The following is a 27,820-nucleotide window of genomic DNA, read 5'->3' as shown; positions in this document are numbered from 1 at the left end:
AGTCATCATCATTATCATTATTAGTTGTAATAGCAGTAGTGTCAATAGTAGTAGTGTTAGTAGTAGTAGCAAAGCGGTAGTATCAGTATTATTATTACTATTTGTAGCAGTAGCAGCAGCAGTACTATCAATAGTAGCATGAGTAGTAGTACTAATAATATCAGTAGTTGTGGTATTAGTAATCGTAGCAGTAGTATAGTAGTAGTAACATTATTAGTATTTCTAATGACTTGTTCTGATTTGATTGTTACTACACAAGTATTTGGGGTTTTTATTTATTTAATATGGAATAAGAAACATTTCATACACTGATCGCGGGTCGCGTTTCAATAAAGTTTAGAAAACAGTCAGCGAAGCGGTTTAAATAAAGTTTTTTGAGCAGTCAGCTGCTTCACATCACAACAAACATGGTGGCGGGAGAGCAGACGCCGAATGTCCGGTAAAACATCCGGTAAAATACCCGGTAAAACACGCTTAATTTGCAGGTTTTTACTCTCTGAAAGATACGCTTCGGTGTCAGGATGGATTCTGCGCCGTTTTCAGAGGAGCTGTCAGAGAGGAAAGTGTGTGTCGTGGGCTCGGAGCTAGTGGAAAACTACACGGTGAGTTAGCTTAGCTGGTAACCTAGCGTTTAGCTTAACCGCTAACTTAGCCTCCGGTCTGAGGCTGTGACAGCACCGTAATGTTGACGAATTTATTCCCCAGTGAATGTATTTGCTGTTCGTTGTGTGGACTTTATGTTAACCTTACTGCGGTCAGCGGGGCTTTATTCTCCTCTGGCTGGAGCTAACAGGCTAACTGCTAACAGGCTAACTGCTAACTGAGCAGTTCGTTTAAAGTGTTTTCGCTGCAGTTTTCAGAGCCGACAGCTTCTTCCTTCTTTCCGACATTTTAATGTAGAGTCCTGCAGATCTGTGGAACCAGAAATGACAAAAATCTTCTCAAAATGATTCAAAAATCGTCTAAAATTGCTTAAATCTTTTCAGAAGTGAACTGAAAATTATTAAAAATGACACAAAATTTGTCCAAGACGCTTTCAAGATTTTCAAAAATGACATAAAACCGTCTAAAATAACTGGAGAATGATCCAAATAAGTCAGACTTTTTCTGAAATGATTAAAAATGATCCAGAATGATTTAAAATCTGCAGACTGACTCTAAATTTGTTGAAGATCTTTTCAAAATCCTCCAAAATGACTCAAAAATCGTCTAAAATGGCCTAAACTTGTCAGAAGTGAAGTGAAAATCATTAAGCATGACTGAAAATGTGCAAAACGGCACAAAATTTGTTCAAGATGCTTTAAAAACATTCAAAATTTGTCCGAAATGACTTGAAAATGATCTAAAATTAGATGTCATTTGTTCAGAATGACGTGAAAATAGTCTGATCTGGAATCAGTCAGAATTTCTCTTAGATGATAAAAAGTGATCCAGAATGACAGTGGAGTCTGAAGCAGCAGCAGGTTCTGAGTGTTTTTTCTTCTCTGTGGTTCATTTTAAAGTCTCTGTGGAACCAGAACAACACAAAGAAGCACTCAGAGATGAGCTAGAAAGACAAATCATTAAAACAAAGTAGAAATGATCTTCTGAAGATGACAGAAAGTGGGATCAACGTTTCAGCTGCTGAACTATTTCCTGTTTTATGAGTTTCTGTCGTCATGTTAGATCACTCATGACTTCACTGAGGAGCTCTGAGATTCTTTTTGTTTTCTACAGAATGGAATCAGAGCCAGGTATGGACACATTTTCTGCAGTTTTGTGTAATTTTCTACTCATTTTAGACAAATTTAGAGTCATTTTGGATCATTTTAAGCATCTTGGATACATTTAGTGTCATTCTGCAAATGTTCAGTCATATTGGATCACCTCTGGTCTTTTGAGAGAAATTCTGACTGTCATTTCTTACATTTTGAAATAATTTTGAACAATTTTTGAACCATTTTGGGAAGTTTTTTGTCATTTCTGACAACTCTTGTTGATCCAGAATTACAGAAAACGTTCCAGAAATGATCTAAAACTGCAAAAATTTGTTCAAAGTATCATTAAAATCGTAGAAAATCTTTATTTACTACATTAATCTAATATAGAAAGAAAACAGAATGATCTTAATCAGTGTACCGCGTCGCTGTAACGTTGTATTGGGGTTGTGGGTTCGACCGCTCTGCTTCTACCTCCCTCAACTGTTTTCATACAGCTGATTTCTTTTCATTCCTTTACATCGTGTCAAAGTCCTTCTGTGTTGTTTCAGGTTTACATCATCGACGTCACGGACGGAAAGCACCGATGGACAGTCAAACATCGCTACAGCGACTTCCACGACCTCCATGAGAAGGTAGAAGATCAGACAACTGGAAGCTTTCTGACCGTTTCCTTCATCTCTTCATGTCTAAATTCATTTATTCGCCTGTGAAATATCCTGAAACGAGTTGATTCAGAGTGTCAGAAGGAAAACATCCTGCAGAGGAAACGGATAAAATGTCCTGAAGACTGATGAATAATTCAGATTCCTCTTTCTGTCAGAGATAATGTTTAAACCACCAACTTATAATAACCATCATGCATTTCACCACTAGTGAATTATATTCTGTTCCAAACTATATTCATCTGCAAAAAAGGAAACAGAAAACCTGTAGGTAAAAAATAAATATACTGTGGGAAAAGATATTTTTAAAAATGCCTTAAAAAGTATGCAGTATATAAAAATAGTTTTAAATTGCTAAAAAATGTACACTGCAAAAAATATTTAGAAAATGTACAGTGTGCAAAAATATTTTTAAAAATATATAATGCACAAAAATATTTTTCAAACTGATGAAAATATACAATGTGCACTAATTTTTAAAAAATAATACATAAAAATATACAGTGCATAAAAATATTTGTAAAAATGTTACAAAATACACAGTGTGCAAAAGTTATTCTTAAAAATGTGTAAAAAATGTACAGTGTGAATTTTTAAAACAGTATATACAGTGTGCAAAAATATCTGGGGAAAAACGTATATATACACACAGAGTGCAAAAATATTTTTAAAAATATGTTAAAATAAAGTGCATTTTTTTAAAATGCAGGTTAAAAAATACAGCGTGAAAAAATATATTAAAAAAGCATGTATACAGTGCAAAACATATATTTAAAAATGTAGGTTGCCAAGTACACAGTGCGTAAAACATGTAGGTTAAAACAGACACACTTGTATCTCTAAAAATCTCTAAAATTCAGCCTTGACATGCAGTTGTTTGTCTGTAATGTAAACGTGAAAATAACAACTTTCATTGTAAAGAATCTGTGCTTCATCTTCTCAGATAATCCATCAATCATCTGCAGTAGTTTCCCTTCACATCGAACAGAGCCTCGGTTTTCTCCTCCATGTCTGCTGTTTTTATCTGGCCATCGGTTAAACACATTCTGGTTTGTTTCCTGCAGCTGGCGGCGGAGAAGAAGGTCGACCGCCGGCTTTTACCCCCCAAGAAGATTCTGGGGAAGAACTCCAAGAGTCTGGTGGAGCGCCGGCAGAAGGAGCTGGAGCTTTACCTGCAGACGCTGCTGCTACAGTTCCCTCAGGCCACGCCCACAGCGCTCGCCTGCTTCCTGCACTTCCACCTCTATGTGAGTGAAGTCCTTCAGCAACCGGCTTCAGGAGGTTTTACAGCAGAGGGCAAGAAGCACAGAAGATGCTGATTCTGGCGCTTAAAGTCCTGGAAGTCCTGGAAAATCACATGATGATCAGTTTGGAAAAGTCCCGATTAATAAATAGAAACTCCACATCTAACACTGGATGTGAAACATTGAGAAAGAAATACTAAAACCAACCAAAATTTACAACAAATATGTAGCTTAAAAACTAAATGTTGTACAAAAAAAATGTTTACAAAATATGTTGGTTAAAAGATGAGCAATGGACAAAATCTAACATAAATGTAGGTAAAACATATACAGTGTGCAGAACTTTGCACCCTAGTAAATAGTTTTTAATGTGTTTTTCAGGAGATCAACGGGATCACAGCAGCTCTGGCTGAAGAGTTGTTCCATAAAGGTGAGTTCTGCTTATGTCCTCTGATTCATTCAGACTGAACTGATTAAAGTTCATCTGTGGTAACTGTTGCTAAGGGGCTAGATCTCTGTGCTAACTGATGCCGAGGAGCTAGATCTCCATGGTAACTGATGCTGAGGAGCTAGATCTCCATGGTAACTGATACTGAGGAGCTAGATCTCCATGGTAACTGATGCTGAGGAGCTAGATCTCCATGGTAACTGATGCTGTGAAGCTAGATCTCCATGGTAACTGATGCTGAGGAGCTAGCGTTACTGAATGTTACTAAAACCATTGAATGAAGACGTTACATTGTCACACCATGTTTGTTTACATATTTGTTTACATGTTTGTTGCGTGCAGGTGAGCAGCTGCTGCAGGCCGGGGAGGTCTTCTGTCTCCGTCCTCTGCAGCTCTACTCCGTCTCCCAGCAGCTCCGTCTGGCCAAACCCACCTGCTGCAACGGAGACGCCCGGACCGACCTGGGACACATCCTGGACTTCACTTGCAGACTGCGCTACCTCAAGGTGAGTCGGACCATCCTCCCCTTGTCCTCGTCCTCCCCCCGTCCTCCCCGGTCTCCCCCGTCCTCCCCCGTCCTCCCTGGTCTTCTCCCGTCCTCCCCCGTCCTCCCTCGTCCTCATCGTCTGTCTCTCTGCTCAGATCTGCGGCTCCAGAGGTCCGGTGGGGAGCAGTGACATCCAGGAGAGCAGCCTCCCCTTTGACTTGTCCGTCTTCAAGTCCCTGCTGCAGATCCAGGTACCGCTGACCCACTTTACTGTCTCCATGGCAACCACAATCTGCTGCTCTAATGTCTGAAGTCGACCTTTCTGCTTCTGAAATGTCAGACTAGCAGCTTTAGAACCAGAGGCTCTGCAGGAGAACCTCTGAGAGCGAAGCTCCTGGGTTGCAGTGTTTTCAGATTCCTGTGTTTTCTCCAAACAGGAAGGAAAGTAATAGTTAGAACCTGAGAGGCTGAGTGAGACCATCTGTTGATCAGAGACACCAAAGTCCTGCTTAGTTAGACATTAACATGTCTGTGTGTGTGTTTATGTAGATCAGTGACTGCAGCTCGGAGCAGATTGAAGGTTTGTCGACTCTCAGGACGAGTTTGGAGACGATGAACGTCCACCAGAGTACACAATCCATGATGGTACGCAACAATACAACACAACAACAATACAACACTGTAGAAACACAGCACCATCAGTGTGTCTCTGTGTAGTGAATCTATGATGTACACAACACAAACACAACATGTGGTGTGTGTGTGTGTAGAGATCTGTGTGAACAGCTACATCATATTTGTGTAGTGATTTGTGTTTGTGTAGAGTATGGTTTTGTGTTAACGTGTTAATGTGTGTTAATGTTTCTGTTGTGTTGTGTTGATCCAGTCAGTTCTGGTCCCAGAGGCGGCGGAGTTCCCCCAGTGGGAACCTGAGGGGGTGGAGTCTGTGTGTCCTGTCACGGCATTGGTGCCGGTGTGGTGTCAGCTGACCACCCTGGACCTGAGTCACAATGACATCAGCTGCATAGACAACTCTGTGGTGAGACGCACACGAACACACAAAACTTCTCAAGTATGTTGTCAGAAACCCAGAAAACCCTACAGGTAGGGTCAGTTAGAACCCTACAGGTAGGGTCAGTTAGAACCCTACAGGTAGAGTCAGTTAGAACCCTACAGGTAGGGCCAGTTAGAACCCTACAGGTAGGGTCAGTTAGAACCCTACAGGTAGAGTCAGTTAGAACCCTACAGGTAGGGCCAGTTAGAACCCTACAGGTAGGGTCAGTTAGAACCCTACAGGTAGGGTCAGTTAGAACCCTACAGGTAGAGTCAGTTAGAACCCTACAGGTAGGGCCAGTTAGAACCCTACAGGTAGGGTCAGTTAGAACCCAACAGGTAGAGCCAGTTAGAACCCTACAGGTAGGGTCAGTTAGAACCCAACAGGTAGGGCCAGTTAGAACCCTACAGGTAGGGTCAGTTAGAACCCTACAGGTAGAGTCAGTTAGAACCCTACAGGTAGGGCCAGTTAGAACCCAACAGGTAGGGTCAGTTAGAACCCAACAGGTAGGGTCAGTTAGAACCCTACAGGTAGGGTCAGTTAGAACCCTACAGGTAGGGCCAGTTAGAACCCTACAGGTAGGGCCAGTTAGAACCCAACAGATAGGGTCAGTTAGAACCCAACAGGTAGGGCCAGTTAGAACCCTACAGGTAGGGTCAGTTAGAACCCAACAGGTAGAGTCAGTTAGAACCCTACAGGTAGGGTCAGTTAGAACCCTACAGGTAGGGTCAGTTAGAACCCAACAGGTAGAGTCAGTTAGAACCCTACAGGTAGGGTCAGTTAGAACCCTACAGGTAGGGTCAGTTAGAACCCAACAGATAGGGCCAGTTAGAACCCTACAGGTAGGGTCAGTTAGAACCCTACAGGTCGGGTCAGTTAGAACCCTACAGGTAGGGTCAGTTAGAACCCTACAGGTAGAGTCAGTTAGAACCCTACAGGTAGGGTCAGTTAGAACCCAACAGGTAGGGCCAGTTAGAACCCTACAGGTCGAGTCAGTTAGAACCCTACAGGTCGGGTCAGTTAGAACCCTACAGGTAGGGTCAGTTAGAACCCTACAGGTCGAGTCAGTTAGAACCCTACAGGTCGGGTCAGTTAGAACCCTACAGGTAGGGTCAGTTAGAACCCAACAGGTAGGGTCAGTTAGAACCCTACAGGTAGGGTCAGTTAGAACCCTACAGGCAATTAGAGCCCTACAGGTAGAGTCAGGATGCGTTCAGGTGTTCTCAGGTGTGCTGACTGAGTTCTTTCTCTTCTGTTCTGCAGAGGTTGATTCCAAAGGTGGAGTTCCTGGATCTGAGCTCCAATCAGCTGTCCTCAGTGGAGAACCTGCAGGTGAGTGGAACTGTGAGGAGGTTCTGGTCCAACAGGATCAACGGATCGTCTCTGTGTGTCGGTTAAAGTCAGGATTAATCTGAGGATCATTTAGAGACCTGGTGGGATGAACTCGGACCCATCCACACTGGTTCCACAGCGGGGGTTTGGTTCTACAGCAGGTGTTTGGTTCTATAACAGGTGTTTGGTTCTGTGAAGTTCTGACCTACCTGTTTGTGGTTCCAGCACCTGTACAACCTGGTCCACGTGGATCTGTCCTACAACAACCTGCAGGTTCTGGAAGCTGCTCACACCCGTCTGGGGAACATTAAGACCCTGAACCTGGCTGGAAACCAGCTGCAGAACCTCAGTGGACTCTCCAAGCTCTACTCTCTGGTCAACCTGGACCTCAGCCACAACCAGCTGGACCAGGTAGGTAGGACCAGGAGGTCCTGGAGTTTCTAAAGAGGTTCCGAAGGTTCCCCTCTGAACTACATTTTTTTCTGCTCCTGTCTCATTTTGCTTCACTGTGGTTCAGGTTTAAAGTTCTGCAGCTCTGTGGAACCAGAACATCATGAAGGAGGAGAGAACTCGTGTAGAAGAAGTTGTGTAAATAACCCAGATGTTCTGTTTCTGTCCAGCTGGAGGAGATCAGGAACATTGGTTCTCTGCCCTGCCTGGAGAAGCTCAGCCTGGCCGGGAACCCCATGTGCATCATCCCCGACTACAGAACCAAAGTCCTGGCCCAGTTTGGAGACCGAGCAGCTGAGGTACCACCAGAACCTCCATAGAACCTTCAACGGTTCCTTAGCTGCTGATTGTTCCGTTAACTGTGGTTGTATCTCCAGGTGTGTCTGGACAGCAGAGTGACCACAGAGAAGGAGCTGGACACCGTGGAGGTTCTCAAAGCCATCCAGAAGGCCAAAGAGGTCAAAGACCGGATGAGCAGCGGAGACAAGAAGGTAGACCCAGAACCAGGGAGGTTCTCCTAGTGTTCTACTGATGTTCTCCTAATGTTCCACTGAGGTTCTACTGAGGTTCTCCTAGTGTTCTACTGAGGTTCTGTAGTGTTCTACTGATGTTTTCCTAGTGTTTCTACTGAGGTTCTACAAGTGTTCTACTGATGTTCTCCTAGTGTTCCACTGAGGTTCTACTGAAGTTCTGTAGTGTTCTACTGATGTTCTGTAGTGTTCTACTGAGGTTCTACTAGTGTTCCACTGAGGTTCTACTGAAGTTCTGTAGTGTTCTACTGATGTTCTGTAATGTTCTACTGATGTTCTCCTAGTGTTCCACTGAGGTTCTACTGAGGTTCTAGTAGTGTTCTACTGATGTTCTCCTAGTGTTCTACTGAGGTTCTACTGAGGTTCTCCTAGTGTTCTACTGAGGTTCTCCTAGTGTTCTACTGAGGTTCTACTAGTGTTCTACTCAGGTTCTCTAGTGTTCTACTGATGTTCTCTAGTGTTCTACTGAGGTTCTCCTAGTGTTCTACTGATGTTCTCCTAGTGTTCTACTGAGGTTCTACTAGTGTTCTACTCAGGTTCTCTAGTGTTCTACTGATGTTCTCTAGTGTTCTACTGAGGTTCTCCTAGTGTTCTACTGAGGTTCTCCTAGTGTTCTACTCAGGTTCTCTAGTGTTCTACTGATGTTCTCTAGTGTTCTACTGAGGTTCTCCTAGTGTTCTACTGAGGTTCTCCTAGTGTTCTACTGAGGTTCTACTAGTGTTCTACTCAGGTTCTCTAGTGTTCTACTGATGTTCTCTAGTGTTCTACTGAGGTTCTCCTAGTGTTCTACTGATGTTCTCCTAGTGTTCTACTGAGGTTCTACTAGTGTTCTACTCAGGTTCTCTAGTGTTCTACTGATGTTCTCTAGTGTTCTACTGAGGTTCTCCTAGTGTTCTACTGAGGTTCTACTAGTGTTCTACTCAGGTTCTCTAGTGTTCTACTGATGTTCTCTAGTGTTCTACTGAGGTTCTCCTAGTGTTCTACTGATGTTCTCCTAGTGTTCTACTGAGGTTCTACTGATGTTCTCCTAGTGTTCTACTGATGTTCTCCTAGTGTTCTACTGAGGTTCTACTAGTGTTCTACTGAGGTTCTACTCAGGTTCTGTAGTGTTCTACTGATGTTCTCCTAGTGTTCTACTGAGGTTCTACTGAGGTTCTCCTAGTGTTCTACTGAGGTTCTACTCAGGTTCTGTAGTGTTCTACTGATGTTCTCCTAGTGTTCTACTGAGGTTCTACTGAGGTTCTGTAGTGTTCTACTGAGGTTCTCCTAGTGTTCTACTGAGGTTCTACTGATGTTCTTCTAGTGTTCTACTGAGGTTCTACTAGTGTTCTACTGAGGTTCTACTAAGGTTCTCCTAGTGTTCTTCTCAGGTTCTCCTAGTGTTTTACCGAGGTTCTACTCAGGTTCTGTAGTGTTCTACTGATGTTCTCCTAGTGTTCTACTGAGGTTCTGTAGTGTTCTACTGATGTTCTCCTAGTGTTCTACTGAGGTTCTGCTAGTGTTCTACTGAGGTTCTATTGAGGTTCTAGTAGTGTTCTACTGAGGTTCGTTCTCCTCGTGTTCTACTGAGGTTCTAGTAGTGTTCTATTGAGGTTCTGGTAGTGTTTTATTGAGGTTCTGTAGTGTTCTATTGAGGTTCTACTAGTGTTCTAGTAGTGTTCTATTGAGGTTCTATTAAGGTTCTAGTAGTGTTCCATTGAGGTTCTGTTCATAATGTACTAGTGTTCTGTTAGTGTTGTGGATGATTCCTGATTTCTGGTGATTTCTCATCATTTTTGGTGATTCTTGATCATTTCTGATGGTCTCTGATGATTTCTGGTGATTTAATGTGATCTCTTAATAATCTTGTAGATGATTTCTGATGATCTCTGATGATTTTGTATGATCTTTTAATAGTGTTGTAGATGATCTCTGGTGATTTCTGATGTCCTCTCTGTCTTCTTGTCAGATCAGTGAGGACACCAGACCTCCTGCTGCTCCTGTCCTCTGCTCCTCCTCTTCCTCTCTGTCCTCCTCTGCTCCTCCTGCCTCCTCCTCCTCCTCCTGTCCGGCCCAGCAGGCTTCCAGCCAAGGTAATCATGTATGTATCAGGCTGAAGGAGGTTCTGCTGGTGGGTTCTTCTGGAGGCAGCAGCCGGACAGTCAGTAAAATGAACTCATCCTGGTCTTAGATGTTTGAGCTTCCAACACAGAATCTACAACAGAACAGACGTCAGCAAACAACCAGAACCACTCAGAACCCAAACTTAGTCTTACACTGGTTTGTACTGTATTTATACTGGTTTCCACTGTATCTGGACTAGTTTTTAGGCTGGTACTGGTTTTAGGGTGTTTTGAGCCACATTTTCTGCAGGTTTTGGACTGGATTTTGGACTGGTTCCAAGGGTGTTTAGGTTGGTTTTGAACTGGTTTTAGGCTGTATTTAGACTATATTCTGGATGGGTTTAAAGGCGTTTTAGACTGGTTGCACACTGGTTTTGGGCTGGTTATTGGAGTGGGTGTAAACTCTCTGTAGACTGGGTGTGGACTAGTGTCAGACTGGGTTTTGGACTGGTTCTGGGACTGGGTTTAAACTCAGTTTAGAAATGTTTTAGGCAAATTTTTAACTGATTTCTGACTGGTTCTGGACTGGTTTTCAGCTTTGTTTGGACTGGTTCTGGACTGGTTTTCAGCTTTGTTTGGACTGATTCTGGACTGGTTTTCAGCTTTGTTTGGACTGGTTCTCAGCTTTGTTTGGACTGGTTTTGGACTGCAGTTAGACTGAAGCTCTTTTCCAGTCAGAACAGCAGAAATCAGGTTTTAGAAGAGTGTTTACTGTGGTTCAATCTGTTTGTTCCGTGTAGAAGCAGCTGCAGAACAAAGGTAGGAAACTGATTAACCTCCTCTAACCTCCTCTGGAGTAGTCTGAGGATTCCAGTGAACACAGGATGTATGAACATACGTGATCTAGAAACACCAGAACATCTACATGTGTGTTGGAACAGAAACATCTGAAGTCCGGCTGCTGCCTCCAGTAGTTTAGTTCAGCTTTGCTGTTTTACACACGTGGACAAAATTGTTGGTACCCCTCAGTTAAAGAAGGAAAAACCCACAATTCTCACTGAAATCACTTGAAACTCACAAAAGTAACAATAAATAAAAATTTATTGAAAATTAAATAATCAAAATCAGCCATCACTTTTGAATTGTTGATTAACATAATTATTTAAAAAAACAAACTAATGAAATAGGGCTGGACAAAAATGATGGTACCCATAACTTAATATTTTGTTGCACAACCTTTTGAGGCAATCACTGCAATTAAACGATTTCTGTATTTGTCAATGAGCGTTCTGCAGCTGTCAACAGGTATTTTGGCCCACTCCTCATGAGCAAACGGCTCCAGTTGTCTCAGGTTTGATGGGTGTCTTCTCCAAATGGCATGTTTCAGCTCCTTCCACATATGTTCAATGGGATTCAGATCTGGGCTCATAGAAGGCCACTTTAGAATAGTCCAACGCTTTTCTCTCAGCCATTCTTGGGTGTTTTTGGCTGTGTGTTTTGGATCGTTGTCCTGTTGGAAGACCCATGACCTGCGACTGAGACCAAGCTTTCTGACACTAGGCAGCACATTTCTCTCCAGAATGCCTTGATAGTCTTCAGATTTCATCGTACCTTGCACACTTTCAAGACACCCTGTGCCAGATGCAGCAAAGCAGCCCCAAAACATTACTGAGCCTCCTCCATGTTTCACCGTAGGGACAGTGTTCTTTTCTTCGTATGCTTGGTTTTTGAGTCTATGAACATAGAGTTGATGTGCCTTACCAAAAAGCTCCAGTTTGGTCTCATCTGTCCAAAGGACATTCTCCCAGAAGCTTTGTGGCTTGTCAACATGCATTTTGCAAATTCCAGTCTCGCTTTTTTATGAGTTTTTCTCAGCAGTGGTGTCCTCCTTGGTCGTCTCCCATGAAGTCCACTTTGGCTCAAACAACGACGAATGGTGCGATCTGACACTGATGTACCTTGGCCTTGGAGTTCACCTTTAATTTCTTTGGAGGTTGCTCTGGGCTCTTTGGATACAATTCCAACGATCCGTCTCTTCAATTTGTCATCAATTTTCCTCTTGCGGCCACGTCCAGGGAGGTTGGCTACTGTCCCGTGGGTCTTGAACTTCTGAATAATATGAGCCACTGTTGTCACAGGAACTTCAAGCTGTTTAGAGATGGTCTTATAGCCTTTACCTTTAAGATGTTTGTCTATAATTTTTTTTCGGATGTCCTGGGACAATTCTCTCCTTCGCTTTCTGTTGTCCATGTTCAGTGTGGTACACACCTTTTCACCAAACAGCAGGGTGACTACTTGTCTCCCTTTAAATAGGCAGACTGACTGATTATGAGTTTGGAAACACCTGTGATGTCAATTAAATGACACACCTGAGTTAATCATGTCACTCTGGTCAAATCGTTTTCAATCTTTTATAGAGGTACCATCATTTTTGTCCAGGCCTGTTTCATTAGTTTGTTTTTTTAAATAATTATGTTAATCAACAATTCAAAAGTAATGGCTGTTTTTGATTATTTAATTTTCAATAAATTTTTATTTATTGTTACTTTTGTGAGTTTCAAGTGATTTCAGTGAGAATTGTGGGTTTTTCCTTCTTTAACTGAGGGGTACCAACAATTTTGTCCACGTGTGTAACAGAACATCTGTGACTTAAACTAAAAGCTGCCTTCATGTGATGCTCTGGTTGGTGACATGCAGCACTTCCATGTTCCTCTGAACTAGAACTGGAGAGAAACTGATCAAACTAACCTTCTGCTTTCACCGCTCAGAGAGGAAACTCACCTGAAGCTTTTCATTCTGCTGTAGAAACTTTTCACTGAACACTTTCATGCTAAATTAACAGAACTTTACTGTGCTGATGACAACCTGCAGAAAAATGTGTTTTAAACTGACACACATCATGACTGGAATTAATTAATGAGGGTAATTAATGACAGAGTTCCAACAGTGTTCTGTCCTCAGGTGTTTTAAACTCAGGTGTGTTTTCTGTTCCAGAAGTGACCAGCCCAGAAGAAGCCGCCGCCCCCCCCGCTGTTCTCCCCCCTGTAGACGCTACAACCCCCCCTGCTAGCTTCAACGCCCCCCACCTGTCTGCTGGCCCCGCCCAGGTGAGACACACCTTGAGCAGCTGTAGGGGAGGGGCCTGTTTCCATGACAAGAGTACGATCGGAGAGTCGTCTTCAGAATCATAGAATGAAGTGAATCTGATGAAATGTCGTAGCTTTTATGAAACCGAACATCACGTGATGAGTTTAAAGATCTTCAGAAAGTTGGAAATCTGATCGTTCTCTGTTTTTACCGATAAATGGTGTCGTTTTGTTGCTTCTATTATGTGAAGTTTCCAATCTGTCAGAAAACTAACATCCTAGATAACCGTTAAACTAATGGTTCTGTTGTTTGTCTGCAGGTCCAGCAGTCGTCCATCAGTCTGTCTGAACTCTGTGGAGCTTCCACTGATGTTCCTGCTGCTGATATCACAGTCTGGTTAGTATCAAACATCAACACAGTCAGGTTAGGGTGGCGATTTCATGTGGAATACTTCTATACTGGGAATATCTCCAGAGTTCCAGGTATTTGGAGTCCATGGAGGAGAAGGTCCCCTGGAGAAAGTTCTAGAGTAGACCTACTGACAGCTGTACAGTTGTCAGTAGGTCTACTCTAGAACTTTCTCCAGTTGTCTGTAGATCTACTCTAGAACTTTCTCCAGTTGTCTGTAGGTCTACTCTGGAACTTTCTCCAGGGGACGTTCTCCTTTCCTGCTTCCAGTCTTTAAGTTTAGTCTCACTTAGAACATTCCGGGTCCTTGAAGTCCATAGATGTGGGTCCAGATTTATCACTTTTAATAGACCTTTTGCCATCATTTCTGAGCCTCAGAACTTCATCAGTCCAGCAGATAGAATCATAACATTTAGGAGGAGAAACACATCTGAGGTCTGGTAAAACTGAAACTACAATAACTACAGAAGCTGAGACAGAACCGCAGAAAAGACCAAAAAGGTGCAACATAGAGGTAAATAAATATACCACAAAAAGTGACAAAATCTCCACTGAAAGATGCAAAATTATCACAAAATGGCCCCAAATCACCAAAAAAATAGTGAGTCTACCACAAAACGACATAATCTCTCCACTAAATGGATCAAAATTACCACAAGGAACATCTGGTTCTTCATCTCCGGTACTTTTATCAGTGATCAGTTATGCCTTCATTGTGATTTTAGACATTGTTGAGTCATTCTAGGCAGATTTTAAGGCATTTTTAACATTGTTTTTGGCAAATTTTGAATGATTTTATACAAGCTTCATGTCATGATGTTCATATTTTCATAATTTTGGACACATATCTACGTATGTCAGGGGTCTCAAACTCGCGGGCCAATTGCGGCCCGCGGGACGATAGTTTGCGGCCCCCATCTTAATATGAAAGATTAATGTTATTGCGGCCCGCAAGTTTGATGTGAATGACACTTTACAGTGTTGTGCGCGGAGCTGAACGAACCCACCAATCACAGTGGGGTATATGGCTCTTGAGGGCGGGACATCGGCCGGGCTTGTTGTGACTTCGCGACATTAGCTTACTGCTGCTGAGCGGGACAGACAGTTTTATTCACAGAATGAATACCAAGTTACTATAATGCCAACACTGGCCAGAAGCCCACAACCGGTGAGGGAGGGGGGAGACAGGCTCCCGGAGGGGCGGCAGTAGAGGGGGGAACGCGGCGGCGATCCGCGGAGCGCGGTCACGTCCTGCAACTTATCTCATTCATACAGATCACCTGCAGCGGCCGTGACGGATCAGACTGCAGGCAGGAAGATACTGAACCAGAGACAATTACAAAGACTAATGCTGTAAAAAATAATCATTCATCACAATCATGATTTTTAGCTTCTATCACTATAAGAGAACAACTGACCGCGGCCTTTAAAATGTAAAAATGCGCTCCCCTTTTAAAAGACGTAGCGCACTGACATGTGCTGTTTTCTCCGCTCACAGAAAACAACATATGGACAAAATCGATCGCTTTCATATTGGACTAATCTGAAATGAGGACACTTCATCTGACTCTTTTAAATAAGTAAATTTTGCTCTCATGGTGGTCTGATCACTCAGCCACTGAACAGCATGTACCATAGTCTGCGCTGTGAGGCGTTCAGGGAACATCGATAAATATCTCTCGTTAAGCAACCAGGTGGGACCAGATGGGTGCCATGAACTTACAATGTGCAGGGTCCTGTATTTACTTGGTATCGGATCAATACCAAATCTTGCAGTATCTCACACCACTAGTTTTTAGTGTTATTAGGCAACGGTCCCATTTTCTGTTTACATTTTTCTGGCATTTTATGCACTTTGGTGAAATTATCATAATTTATTTAGTTTGGTTGCACTTTTTGTTATGTATTACACTTGAAAACAAAATCTGTTCTGTTGTGACGTATGACTGCAAAATTTATTCTCCACAAAACTTGTGTTATGGAAAGCCCAGCTCTCGCAGACAAACCTTTGGCATTTCCCAGCATCGTGGATGCAGGCACACCATTCAGTGGTGAGAAGTATGTTGAGGTCATTTTGAAGCTGCAGGAGGAATTTGATCACAGATTTGCAGGCTTCAAGACGCACAGAGCCACATTTGAAATTTTTGCAGACCCATTCTCCTTTGATGTGCAAGATGCCCCTCCTGTGCTTCAGATGGAGCTCATTGACCTGCAGTGCAATTCTGAACTCAAAGCCAAGTTCAGGGAGGTGAGTGGAAAAACAGACAAGCTTGGACAATTTTTGAGAGAATTGACCCCCAGCTTCCCTGAGCTTTCCCGAATGTTCAAGAGGACCATGTGCCTTTTTGGGAGCACATAGTTGTGCGAAAAGCTCTTCTCCACCTTGAACTAAGTCCAAGTACAGGTCCAGACTTACTGATGAGCATCTTCAAGCCCTACTGTGGGTCTTAACTGCTTCCTCCCTCAAGCCAAATGTGGCTCGGCTGTGCGAGAAGAAGCGCTGCCAGGTCTGTAGCAGCAAGAAGTCGGCAAGAGAAGCCATGTTCAGAACAGTCCATTGTCAATGTTCCATTCATGTTCAGGAAGTTAAAGGTTAAAGAACTGTTAATACAGACATTTGAATCTGAATATTAAAATAATTAGATTTCTCTGGTCAGCAACTATATGTGCTTTCTATATCTGCTGTATTATTATTATTATTATTATATTTATTTATTACTGATTGATTTATTTTCTTATTAATTCTTAATTCGTTTATTTTTTTCATCTTATTTTGTGTTAAAAAATAAAGATATTTGAGAACATTGGAATGTTTTTATCAGAGCTTTTCTTGTGGAAAACTTGAAGCGGCCCAGCCTCACCCAGCCTCTGCCTCCAGCAGCCCCCAGCTAAACTGAGTTTGAGACCCTGACGTATGTATTTTTGAGCTTTTTCTGATGAAAATTTTCAACCATTTCGGAATTTTTGTTGATCATTTTAGACATTTTTGAATCATTCAAGGCTGATTTTAGGTCATTTTGGACGAATATTTGTCATATTGGACAATTTTTTGACTCATTTTGGAGATATTTTAGGGCCCTTGGACATTTTTGTCATTTTTAACACATTTTAGTTGATCTGAAAAGTCTTTGTGTCATTTAGGACCATCTTCTGAGTGATTTTTAAGATGTTTCCTTTATTTTGGACAAGTATTGAGTCATTCTGGACATTTTCTGAACCTCAGAACTTCATCAGTCCAGCAGATAGACACAGGACATTTAGGAGGAAGAACCACATCAGAACATTTTTAATTGTTGTGTTCAAGTCTCAAGTAATTGTGGACATTTTTTATATATACTTCTGATAATTTTAAACATTTTAGAGTCCTTCTGGGCATATTTTAGGCCTTTTTTACCATCATTTTTATCAGTGGATTCATTCTCAACAAGCTTCACGTCATTCTGTAATTGTCTCTTCATAATTCTGGATGAATATTTATGCATTTATGAGCTTTTTGTTTATCCTTTTAGACATTTTTCAGTCATTCTGGATGAATATTTGTTATTTTTTGTTCTCTAATCCTGCAATTAATCATATGACAGACAACCTGCTGCAGTTCATTGTTTGTCCTGCTGGAGACGCTGTTGTCCACAAAATCACATCATTTTACTGCTTTAGAATGGAGTAGAATGTCCTGTTTGTGTCCCACAAGAGGAAAACCTTTGGTCTGTGTGGTGGATGGTTGATAATGGACCAAGAAAGCATTAAAAACCACGGAAATAACAAAAAAGACAAACATTTCTGGATCTTTATTGATCCAAATGTGTCTCTGAGCTAAAATCTGTTTTTCTGTCCTGCAGCTCTACCTGCTACTCCTCCATCACCTGTTCCTCCTGCAGCGCCCCCTGGTGTCCGCTGCTTCCTGCTCACCTGCTGCCGCTCTCCGCCTCCAACCAGGACTTCGTTACCCAGCTGTCCCAGCGGCTCGGCTCCGCCCACAGGAAGCAGAGGCTGGAGGGGGAGGTGGAGGAGGAGAAGCCTGGATCTGGAGAGCTTCTTCAGTCTGCTGGGGATAGAACGGAGGTGGACGGTCTCAGGTGAGTCACCCAGCTGGTTCCACTGGTTCATGCTGGTTTCCAGGTTATTTCTCAGATCTTCTTCAGAACTTCTCAGGTGTTTTCTCCTGTTTCCTGAGTTCATCTGTAGATCTCTAAGTTCCTCCTTATAAACGGTCCGTTTTATGCTCAGTGAGTCTCTGAACTACAATCAGAAAACAGACAAAATACACAAAAGCAACTAAAAAAAGACACAAAACAGACAAAAAGATAATACAATGTCAACTATAGACAGACCAAAAACAGACAAAATATACACAAAAAACGATTAAGAAGATGCAAAATATGCATCAAACGACAAAATGTTAATAAAACATCAAATATAAAGAGACTAAAAACACAAAAAAACAACTGAAGACACAAACCACACAAGTTAAACTAAAAAGAGACTAAAATCAGACGGAATATACAAAAACGACAATTAAAAAGAAACACAAAATGACTACAAAGTTAGTAGAAAAAAACTAAAAACAGTTAATTAAATTTCAACTATATAGAGACTAAAAGCAGATAAAAGATACAAAAAACAACTGAAAACAGACAAAAGATTTAAAAAAATTTCAACTATAAAGAGACCAAAACCAGACAAAAAGTTGATAAAAATAACAGCTAAATAAGGACCAAACACAGTCAGAATATATTAAAAACAGCTGAAAGGAGAGACACAAAGCTAGACAAAAAGTTCATAAAAAACAAGTAAAGAGGCAGGAAACCGGTAAAACGTGAATAGAAAAAACTAAAAACAGTTCAGTAATTGTAACTATAGAGACTAAACCAGACATAAAATTAATATTTAAAACAGACGTAAAGTTAATTACATTCTAAGTATAGAGAGACTAAAACCAGACAAAATATACAAAAAAATGGGTAAAAGGAGGCAGAAAAAGCTAAAAGGTTGATAGAAACCAACCACGGTTATGAAGAACTAAAGAAACGTAGAACATCTGGTCCAAAAATACAACCAGAACCAGCAGGTCTGAAGGCTGCATTATTATTAATCTGCTGAAGGGTTGGATCAGGGTGTGGTCTGAACTGGTGTAGGAGCTCTCCTTCATGAAACGGAGATGATCTGAAGAACATCTGACAGCTCTGGTTCTGATGGTTCTGCTCCTTCTGATGGTTCTGCTGGTTCTGCTCCTTCTGATGGTTCTGCTCTTTCTGATGGTTCTGCTCCTTCTGATGGTTCTGCTCCTTCTGCTGGTTCTGCTGGTTCTGCTCCTTCTGCTCCTTCTGCTCCTTCTGCTGGTTCTGCTCCTTCTGATGGTTCTGCTCCTTCTGATGGTTCTGCTCTTTCTGATGGTTCTGCTCTTCCAGCCCCGGCTCCAGGGACGGCTACTTTGAGATGGGTCTGGGCGACTCTCTGGAGGAGGTGTTCTGCTCCTCCTCCATCGGCCTGCAGGTGGCGCCCAGTGAGGAGCAGCAGCAGCAGCAGCAGGAGGAAGAGGAGGAGGAAGAGGAGGAGGAGGAGGAGGAGGTGAGGGTCAGCAGGGTTCTGTGGTGCTGCTGTGTTCTGGTGGAACATCAGGAGGAGCTGAAGCAGAGGGAGGCCTGTCTGGTTCTGACCCACCACCTGCTGGGTCTGCTCTTCCTGTCACCTGACTCCACGGGGACCAATCAGGACGCAGGTGAGCGGCTGGTGTTTGTTTGCAGGATTTCGTCTGTAGTTTCTAAATATTAAATCAGTTTATTACAGTTGACAGCTCTAGTTTTTGTCGTTTTGTGTCTCGTTTTTGTCTCTTTGTGTTTCGTTTTTGTCATTTTGTGTTTCGTTTTTGTCATTTTGTGTCTCGTTTTTGTCTCTTTGTGTCTCATTTTGTGTCTCGTTTTTGTCATTTTGTGTCTCGTTTTTGTCATTTTGTGTCTCGTTTTTGTCATTTTGTGTCTCGTTTTTGTCATTTTGTGTTTCGTTTTTGTCATTTTGTGTCTAGTTTTTGTCTCTTTGTGTCTCATTTTGGTCGTTTTGTGTCTCGTTTTTGTCATTTTGTGTCTAGTTTTTGTCTCTTTGTGTCTCATTTTGGTCGTTTTGTGTCTCGTTTTTGTCATTTTGTGTCTAGTTTTTGTCTCTTTGTGTCTCATTTTGGTCGTTTTGTGTCTCGTTTTTGTCATTTTGTGTCTAGTTTTTGTCTCTTTGTGTCTCATTTTGGTCGTTTTGTGTCTCGTTTTTGTCATTTTGTGTCTAGTTTTTGTCTCTTTGTGTCTCATTTTGGTCGTTTTGTGTCTCATTTTTGTCATTTTGTGTCTAGTTTTTGTCTCTTTGTGTCTCATTTTGGTCGTTTTGTGTCTCGTTTTTGTCATTTTGTGTCTCTTTTATGTCATTTTCTGTTGGTTTTCCTCTCAGTCTGAGGAAACACTGCCTGCAGTTCAGCCTTAAAACTCTCTCGATGCTGAGTCGGTCCTGGAGAACCAGAACCGTTCTCCAGGTTCTGATCAGAGTGAATCTTCTTTTTGTTGTCAGACCAGAGCCAGAGCGGGTCCATGGAGGAGGTTCTGTCCAGGCTTCAGGTGGACCTCCTGGTTCCATACTCTCAGCTCCAGCTCTCCTCTCCAGACCAGCTTCCAGACTCCTGTCTGGGCTTCGGGCTCCGAGCCGGGCCGACCCATTGGTACATCTTCTCTGAGGCCCAGCAGCTCCGGCAGACCAGAACCGAGCTGACAGCACTGATCCAGGTCAGAGGAGATCTGTGGATCATAGAAATGTTCTACTGAAGCCCATTCACTCTCATTGTTCCTTGACCTGATCAAACGTTCTCCTTCAGGTCCAGACCGTAGAGGTCCGGTCCGACCCGGAGCTCCCTCTGCTGATCCCTCCTTCCCTGATGAGCTCCTGGGAGCTGGAGGAGAGTCGTGGAGCTCAGGGAGGGTTTGCCGCCCACCTGCTCACCTCCTCGGCCCCCGACGCTCACCTGGCCCTACCCCGGGTTGCACCTGGAGAGCCGCCGGTCCTCCTCTTCCTGACCCGCCGACACCTGTGGGTTCTAGAGATGGACCTGAGGCAGCTGGCAGAGAAGGAGAGGAGCGGCTCGGACCCGGGTCAGGCCTCCTGGTGCCGACTGGTCCGGCTGCCCCTCGGTTCTGTGGTTCTTCACCCCTCAGAGAGAGAAACCCAGCTCAGAACCAGGACCTGCCCTGACCCACAACACCTGCACAGGTATGGTGAGGACCGGTACAGGCACGGAACCAGGTCCAGGGTTCTGTAGACGTTAGGTTCAGTCACTGGGATCTTTTAATTGAAGAGCTGCTCTGTAAATACTGCAGTCAGAGAAACTGAAAATGTGACTCATGTTCCAGTACTTTTTCTGTCCTGTACTTCATTTTTGTCTCATTTGTGTTGTTTTTGTGTCTTGTTTTGGTCATTTATGTCTTATTTCAGTGATTTTTCGTAAATCTTGGTTGTAATAATTTTTCTCTACTGTAATTTCCTTTTTAAACCTGTCTTTACATGTTCTAACCCCCAGGAGGCGCCACTGTGTGGATCTGCTGCTGGCTGATCAGAGGCTGCTGCTGCTCTTCCCCATGGCCCAGGACCAGAGCTCCTTCCTGGGGGAGCTGAGCCAGAGGAGAGCCTCTCTGGAGGGGCTGAAGTTGGTGGCTCTGCCCCAACCCTGCAGGAGCTGCCACCCTCACCTGTCGGCAGGTAAGCCCCGCCCTCTGTTTCATCCAACAGCAAACATCAGAGCTCATTTTAACTCGCTGTCTGTGCCGTTTGTCTTCAGGACGATACAGATGTTGTTCCAGCAGCAGGAGGTCCAACAGCTGCAGCAGGTAACTTTCTGATGAAAGAAAGTTCTAGAGCAGACCTACTGACAACTGGAGAAAGTTCTAGAGTAGACCTACCGACAACTGGAGAAAGTTCTAGAGTAGACCTACCGACAACTGGAGAAAGTTCTAGAGTAGACCTACCGACAACTGGAGAAAGTTCTAGAGTAGACCTACCGACAACTGGAGAAAGTTCTAGAGTAGACCTACCGACAACTGGAGAAAGTTTTAGAGTAGACCTACCGACAACTGGAGAAAGTTCTAGAGTAGACCTACCGACAACTGGAGAAAGTTCCAGAGTAGACCTACCGACAACTGGAGAAAGTTTTAGAGTAGACCTACCGACAACTGGAGAAAGTTCTAGAGTAGACCTACTGACAACTGGAGAAAGTTCTAGAGTAGACCTAGAGTAATATAACAATAAAATGTTAAGTGTGACTCATAAAGGTCGTTGTGGGTGAACTTTAATGTTGGTAGGTGTGTGGTCAGAACTATTAGAGACGATGAAAGGAGAAACCATAAAATATTTAGATTGTTTCTATTAATGAATAGAATGAATAAAAAATGTGTTTTTACTCCTTTAAATCTGAAGATGAAAATCCAGCTGCTGACCTTCAGCGTCTGTAGTCTGGTTGTTGGGCTTGTTCTGTCCTGCTGCTGATGTTGAGATGTTCTCCTCAGCTGGAACTCCTCCCGTCCCCATGTGGAGGAGAACCATCCGTCCCCCCACCTCCTGCCGGGTCTCTCCCCAGGACTGAAGCTCCTGGCCGGGCTGGGCGGGCAACAGCTGCTCGGCTACTTCCACAGATTCATCGCTCTGGTAGGATGACCGTGAGGAGATGTTCTCTGTCATTTTAACTCATGTAGGCCCATGTTTAAAGTTCTGCAGCTCTGTGGAACCACAACGACAAGAAGAAGAACTCAGAGACATGTTCAATCAGTACGATTCAAACCAGAAACGAAAAACAAAAGAAAAACTAGTTTAATAAGAAACTGCGCTCAGCATGTCCACCATGTTAGTAGCTTCACATCATGTTCTGGTGGTTTCTTCTCCTCTCAGGTGTTTCTTCTCCTCTGTTTCTAAACCAGTCTGAGTCAGAGGATCTGAAGCAGGTTCTGTGGCTGTCGGTGGTTCTTTATAAATCTCCAGAAGCTGAACTCACCTGCTGCCTTCTGCTGTCCACCGACCACATCTACTTCCTGCTGGAAGACTCCGCCTCCACGCTGACGCATCACTCAGGTAGAAGACAGACAAGTAGGAACCAGACAGGTAGGAACAGGTGTGTTAACTGGACTCTGATCTGGTTCTTCTGCTTCCTCAGTCCTGGAGGTCTCTGATGCTGGAGATCCAGACTCCATCCTGGTCTGCTGCCTGTCCATCAGTCTGTCTGAGCTGCTGGCGGTGAACGTGGGTCTGTTCGACCAGTACTTCAGAGTTGTAGGTGAGAACCTGGACAGGTGGAACCTCTGAACGTTGTGGATGTCATGTCTTCAGTTGGAGAATGTTCCTGAGGACGTTCAGTCTGCTTTTACTTCAGTTTTTCAGCTTCTGATAAATGATGTGACTCTGCTACCTGCTGTTGTGCTATTGGTCCAAAGTCTGAACTCACCTGGTGTCTCTGTTCAGGTAGATCAGCTGATCACATCGTCTGCTGCCTCAGCAGGGACAGTTACGGAACCGGAGTCTTCCTGCAGGAGCTGATGGCAGCACTGAGCCTCCAGCAGCAGCTTCCTCCTCCAGAGCCCTCCGACCAGGACTTCTACTCCCAGTTCACCCACACCTGCTCAGGTAGCAACCCCTGCTCGGGTAGCGACCCCTGCTCGGGTAGCGACCCCTGCTCGGGTAGCGACCACTGCTCGGGTAGCGACCCCTGCTCGGGTAGCGACCCCTGCTCGGGTAGCGACCCCTGCTCGGGTAGCGACCCCTGCTCGGGTAGCGACCCCTGCTCGGGTAGCGACCCCTGCTCGGGTAGCGACACCTGCTCGGGTAGCGACACCTGCTCGGGTAGCGACCCCTGCTCGGGTAGCGACCCCTGCTCGGGTAGCGACCACTGCTCGGGTAGCGACACCTGCTCGGGTAGCGACACCTGCACGGGTAGCGACCCCTGCACGGGTAGCGACCCCTGCACGGGTAGCGACCCCTGCTCGGGTAGCGACCCCTGCACGGGTAGCGACCCCTGCACGGGTAGCGACCCCTGCTCGGGTAGCGACCCCTGCTCGGGTAGCGACCCCTGCTCGGGTAGCGACCCCTGCTCGGGTAGCGACCACTGCTCGGGTAGCGACCACTGCTCAGTTTTCCAGCTCCTTGGTTACCTGTCCAGGTGATCTAAGACTCTCTGAGATCATGTGGATTCAGTGGAAGGTGAACAGGTGTGTCTCTGACCCCTGTAGGTAAGATGCAGAACTACGAGTTGGTCCACAGCAGCCAGGTGAAGTTCATCTACCCCAGCGAGGAGGAGATGGGAGACCTGACCTTCATCGTAGCAGAGAGGAAGACTCCGGCCAGCTGCTCCAGATCCTTCAATGTCCTGCTCTACCTGCTGGTGTTCCAGGTGAGAAGGTCTTCAGAGGATGGAGATGTTTGTTCCAGCTGTTATTCTCTGAATAAATCTGAGTCTTCCCTGGATCCGTTTGTAGACCAATGATTTTTCATCAGATTTAGGTTGTTGTACATCTTTTTCTCAGCATTTAGCAACACTTAGTTATTTTTATGTGTTTTTGCAATTCTTAATTGTTAATATTTTGGTTGATTTACATCTTTTAGTGTTAGTTTTGCATTATATTTAATGTTTTTATATGTCTATGTGGTTTTACATCTTAATTTGGTAGTTTTATGTCTTTTTGTGGTTGTTTTATATCATATTTTGGTAGTTTTATGTCTTTTTGAGTTGGTTTTGGTCACATTTTGGTAGTTGTCCATGATATTTTGGTAGTTTGTTGTGTAACAGTCCTCACAGTTGTATTCCAGCTGCACTGTTAAAAATGATGCTTGTTTTCTGGTTTCTGTATGAAACCTGCTAACTTCCTGTCGCTGTTGTTCATCAGTGTTTCATTTGTTCTTCAGTGTTTTACTGTAGATGTTCTATCTGCAGTGGATCCACATTAACCTCCGGTTCTCTTGCAGGTTCAGGTTCCGTCCAGTCAGAGTTCTGGTCCATCTGCTGTCCTCCAGCCCAGAACTCTGATCCTCACCAGCACCGACGTCTTCCTGCTGGACGAGGACTACGTCAGCTACCCGCTGCCAGACTTCGCCAAAGAGCCTCCATCCAGGTGAGAACTGAGCAGGTGTGAGCACTGACTCAGGGTTTGGTTTGTTCTCCTGAAGGACTGATTTGTAACGTCGTAACAACCTGAGACTAGAACCAGCGGCTCTGTGTCTTCCATCGTGGAGCTCTAACGTTGTCTGCTCGGTTCAGACTGAAATGTTGTTTAGCAACAAGAAAAAGAAGAAGAGGAGACCAGAGAGAACGATGAGAAACAGGAAGTAGAGCTTCGCCTCAGACTGAGGAGGAAACCAGACGGGGTGACGGAGCAGGACAGGAAGAATCCGTCAGAGCTTCAGTTAACATCAAATTCAAAACAAATCCTTCAGGTCTGACTCGGAGAGAAACCGAATCCTTTAAAACTAGTTTAACACCTGAAGTCTTCTGTCTGCAACCAGAGAAAGAAATGTTGATTTGGTTCTTATTTTACAGTAAAGTGTTTCCATCTGGTCTCCTGCTCTGAGGACACTGATGGATTCAAGGTCCTGAACAGCTCACACTTCATTTTTTAGAGACTACGATTAATGAATTTTAGCTATTTGTTGTTTATGATTGAGGAAGTATTTTTTCCCTCCTGAACAGTCCACCGTAGGTAATGAGTTCATAAAAATAATAATAATACATTTTATTTGGGTAGCGCCTTTCAAAACACTCAAAGACACTTTACATCAGCAAACAGTGCAAACAGTCGATAGGAAAGTTATCGATCTGAGGGTTCTTGGTGTTTTTCAGGTACTGAGGATTAAAATGTTGTAACCTTTTTTCTGTGATCAGACATGTACTTTTGTCAAAATTATACCTGACATGTTTCTTCGTCAGAGGTGTCACTAGGTGGTGTGTGACGTAGTTAAAAACCAGCTGATGTTCACTGGGGCGGAGTCGACCTCTCACAGTTTGACAGGTTCCAGTTAGCGTCTGTCAGGATGTTGAGTCTGAGCTGGTCTTGGATCTGTTTGGTCCTGCAGGGAGCGCTACCAGCTGCGTGAGGCCCGGCGGATCCGGGACCTGGACCGAGTACTGCTGGGGTACCAGACCTACCCTCAGGCTCTGACGCTGGTGTTTGACGACCTGCCCGGACCCGACCTGCTCTGCCACCTCACCATGGACCACTTTGCCGCCGGCGGGGAGGAGGCTCTGCCCAGAGGGGGCGGGGCCAGCAGGGGCGCAGAGGGTGAGGTCCAATGGTGCGTCTTCGTGCCTGGAGCCGACAGCAGAGAGAGGCTGATCTCACTGCTGGCCCGCCAGTGGGAGGCGCAGTGCAGCCGCGAGCTGCCCGTGGAGCTCACCGGCTGATTGGCCGGTTGGAGAGTCATGTGACGGAACCTGGAGTCAGGGTTGGTTGGTTTAAACTGTCACATGTTCTCCAGGTGTTTCTGTTTCACCTGCAGCTCCACAGCAAGTTCATGTGTCCAGAACCAAGAAGGTTTGAGCTAAAGTGTCCTCAGAACATCTGGACAACGTCCACCAGGAAGCTGTGTCCTCAACATCTGGTGGTTTTTACACTCTGCTGAAAAATCACAACATGGTGACCAGAGGAGGAGGAGACCAGACAGCAGCTACACAAAATAACTGAAACTACACTTAGAACTACCCGAAAGACACAAAACGACTACAGAGAGACACAAAGAGACACAAAACACCCACAAAGAGACACACAACGACCACAGAGACGCACAACGACCACAAAAAGACGCACAACACCCACAAAGAGACACAAAACGACCACAAAGAGACACAAAACGACCACAAAGAGACACACAACGTCCACAAAGAGACACACAACGTCCACAAAGAGACACACAACAGCCACAAAGAGACACAATAGCCACAAAAACACCTTTTTTGTTCTCTGTGGTGGAAGTCTTTGTCATGGTGCCCGTTGTAGCTAAACTCCCACAATGCTCTCTGCTATAAACTCCTCTGGTCTCTACAGGATTAAACAGGAAGAGGCTCCACCTGGTGGAACAACCAGGAACTACAGCTGATATCAGGACCTTCTTCTGACTAAGTAACATGTTTTTAATGGGTTACCTTCTAACAGAACTGATTCCTTTCCTACTGCACTGTTCCAATGAGCACACCTGAACAGAACTTTATAAAAACAGAACTGATCCGATGGTTTTATTGGAAACATCCTGAGGCCTTTAGTCGACCTTCTAAAGACCACTTCATAGTTCTACTGAAACATCGTTCTGCTGATATGGAGGTTCCTGAAAGGCTGTGACTTTTCTCTTTAGGGTGAACAGAACACAGGATATCTGGAGAATTTAGAAATTCCCACTCCTCCACAGTCCTCCAGAGAGACAACGATGATGATGGAGAACCTCCCCTAAATTCCTCAGAACCACTTGTTTAGAAGTCGGTGAGTTTCAAGTGTGGATCTTCCATCTGGACCCTCCTGGACCTGGGTAGATGATGGCGTCCTGATTACACTCATGGACCTTCTTGGACCTGGGTAGATGATGGCGTCGTGCATCCAGGTAGAAATCATGACTTTACAAAATGGCAGGAATCAGGCTCCACCCACAGGTTGTGTCTACTGAAGACACTGGACCTTCTTGTGAACAAGCTCCTCACATGGAGCAGATGTTCTGTTTGCTAGCAGCCAGACTGGTGCTGACCAGCAGAGGGTGCTGCAGTTCGTCTACAGGGTTCTACTAGATCTAAATCAACGTTACCTTCAAGAAACGGCTCTGGAGAAACCTTCCTCAGATCAGTTTCACCTCCAGACAACGCGTCGCTGTTACCCTAGCTTAGCACAAACACTGGGAGCAGAGTGAGCCTCTGTATCTTTAAGTGTCTCCAAAGTTTTTTTTTGATTTATTTGCTGTTATTTATATAAAGTTGCTTTAAAACCAAAAATCTCTGGTGAGGAAACCCAACCAGAACACTTTATTTCTCGCGCATTGTACCCAATGGAGCAGTATTATTATTATTATTATTATTATTATTATTATTATTATTATCATTATTAGCGACTGTATATTGAAGCTTTTTATTATTATGATATTAATATAATAGTTCCTTCTGGACAGACGGATGATTTCCATCCTGGAGCTGATTTTCTACTAAACATCTTGATAATGTTTCTGAAGTATCACATCTAGTATTATCATGGAGCGTTTATCTTTTTTATATTTTCTTTATTTTAAACAGTTTTTCGTACGTTGTTGTTGACATGAGGCCGGTCCGTTCTCCACCTCTGTTCTGTACGTCGTGTTAAAGGGGAATGCCACTGAATTAAAGTGAAAATAAAACCTCTA

The 27,820-nt window shown here is 44.0% G+C and overlaps 1 protein-coding gene across 5 annotated transcripts; it reads left to right on the top strand.

Annotated features, from left to right (window-relative positions):
- Positions 1 to 369: 369 nt before the first annotated feature.
- On the top strand, positions 370 to 27,820 carry nisch (nischarin). Of its 5 annotated transcripts, XM_051948264.1 has the most exons (28): positions 370 to 602; positions 2,249 to 2,332; positions 3,427 to 3,609; positions 3,988 to 4,036; positions 4,397 to 4,560; positions 4,697 to 4,792; positions 5,091 to 5,186; positions 5,428 to 5,580; positions 6,859 to 6,927; positions 7,153 to 7,338; positions 7,548 to 7,676; positions 7,755 to 7,868; positions 9,856 to 9,979; positions 12,944 to 13,056; positions 13,356 to 13,432; positions 17,284 to 17,520; positions 18,853 to 19,163; positions 19,994 to 20,205; positions 20,295 to 20,686; positions 20,994 to 21,172; positions 21,252 to 21,300; positions 21,976 to 22,114; positions 22,384 to 22,534; positions 22,617 to 22,736; positions 22,922 to 23,083; positions 23,686 to 23,846; positions 24,419 to 24,564; positions 25,523 to 27,820. In XM_051948264.1, the coding sequence occupies exons 1-28, from the start codon at positions 522 to 524 to the stop codon at positions 25,848 to 25,850; spliced, it is 4,305 nt and encodes a 1,434-aa protein (XP_051804224.1). In that variant the 5' UTR covers positions 370 to 521; the 3' UTR covers positions 25,851 to 27,820. The 5 variants fall into 5 exon arrangements, with proteins under 5 accessions (XP_051804224.1, XP_051804226.1, XP_051804225.1 ...); XM_051948266.1 differs by lacking the exons at positions 13,356 to 13,432; positions 17,284 to 17,520; positions 18,853 to 19,163; ... (9 more) ...; positions 24,419 to 24,564; positions 25,523 to 27,820 and having other exon boundaries at positions 371 to 602; positions 9,856 to 9,987; positions 12,947 to 13,051; XM_051948265.1 differs by lacking the exons at positions 13,356 to 13,432; positions 17,284 to 17,520; positions 18,853 to 19,163; ... (9 more) ...; positions 24,419 to 24,564; positions 25,523 to 27,820 and having other exon boundaries at positions 371 to 602; positions 9,856 to 9,987; positions 12,944 to 13,050.

This window comes from Acanthochromis polyacanthus, chromosome 5 (genome assembly GCF_021347895.1).
Source record: "Acanthochromis polyacanthus isolate Apoly-LR-REF ecotype Palm Island chromosome 5, KAUST_Apoly_ChrSc, whole genome shotgun sequence".
NCBI lineage: Eukaryota > Metazoa > Chordata > Actinopteri > Pomacentridae > Acanthochromis > Acanthochromis polyacanthus.
The sequence above is the reverse complement of the archived record's forward strand: the minus strand, read 5'-3'. Positions and strand labels throughout refer to the sequence as shown.

Bases quoted from the DNA above. Each gene is read 5' to 3' on its own strand.
- nisch (XM_051948264.1), top strand. From the start codon at position 522: ATGGATTCTGCGCCGTTTTCAGAGGAGCTGTCAGAGAGGAAAGTGTGT. The intron at 20,206-20,294 runs GTCAGAGGAGAT...GTTCTCCTTCAG, and splicing joins AGCTGACAGCACTGATCCAG to GTCCAGACCGTAGAGGTCCG. The intron at 22,115-22,383 runs GTAGGATGACCG...TTTCTAAACCAG, and splicing joins TCCACAGATTCATCGCTCTG to TCTGAGTCAGAGGATCTGAA.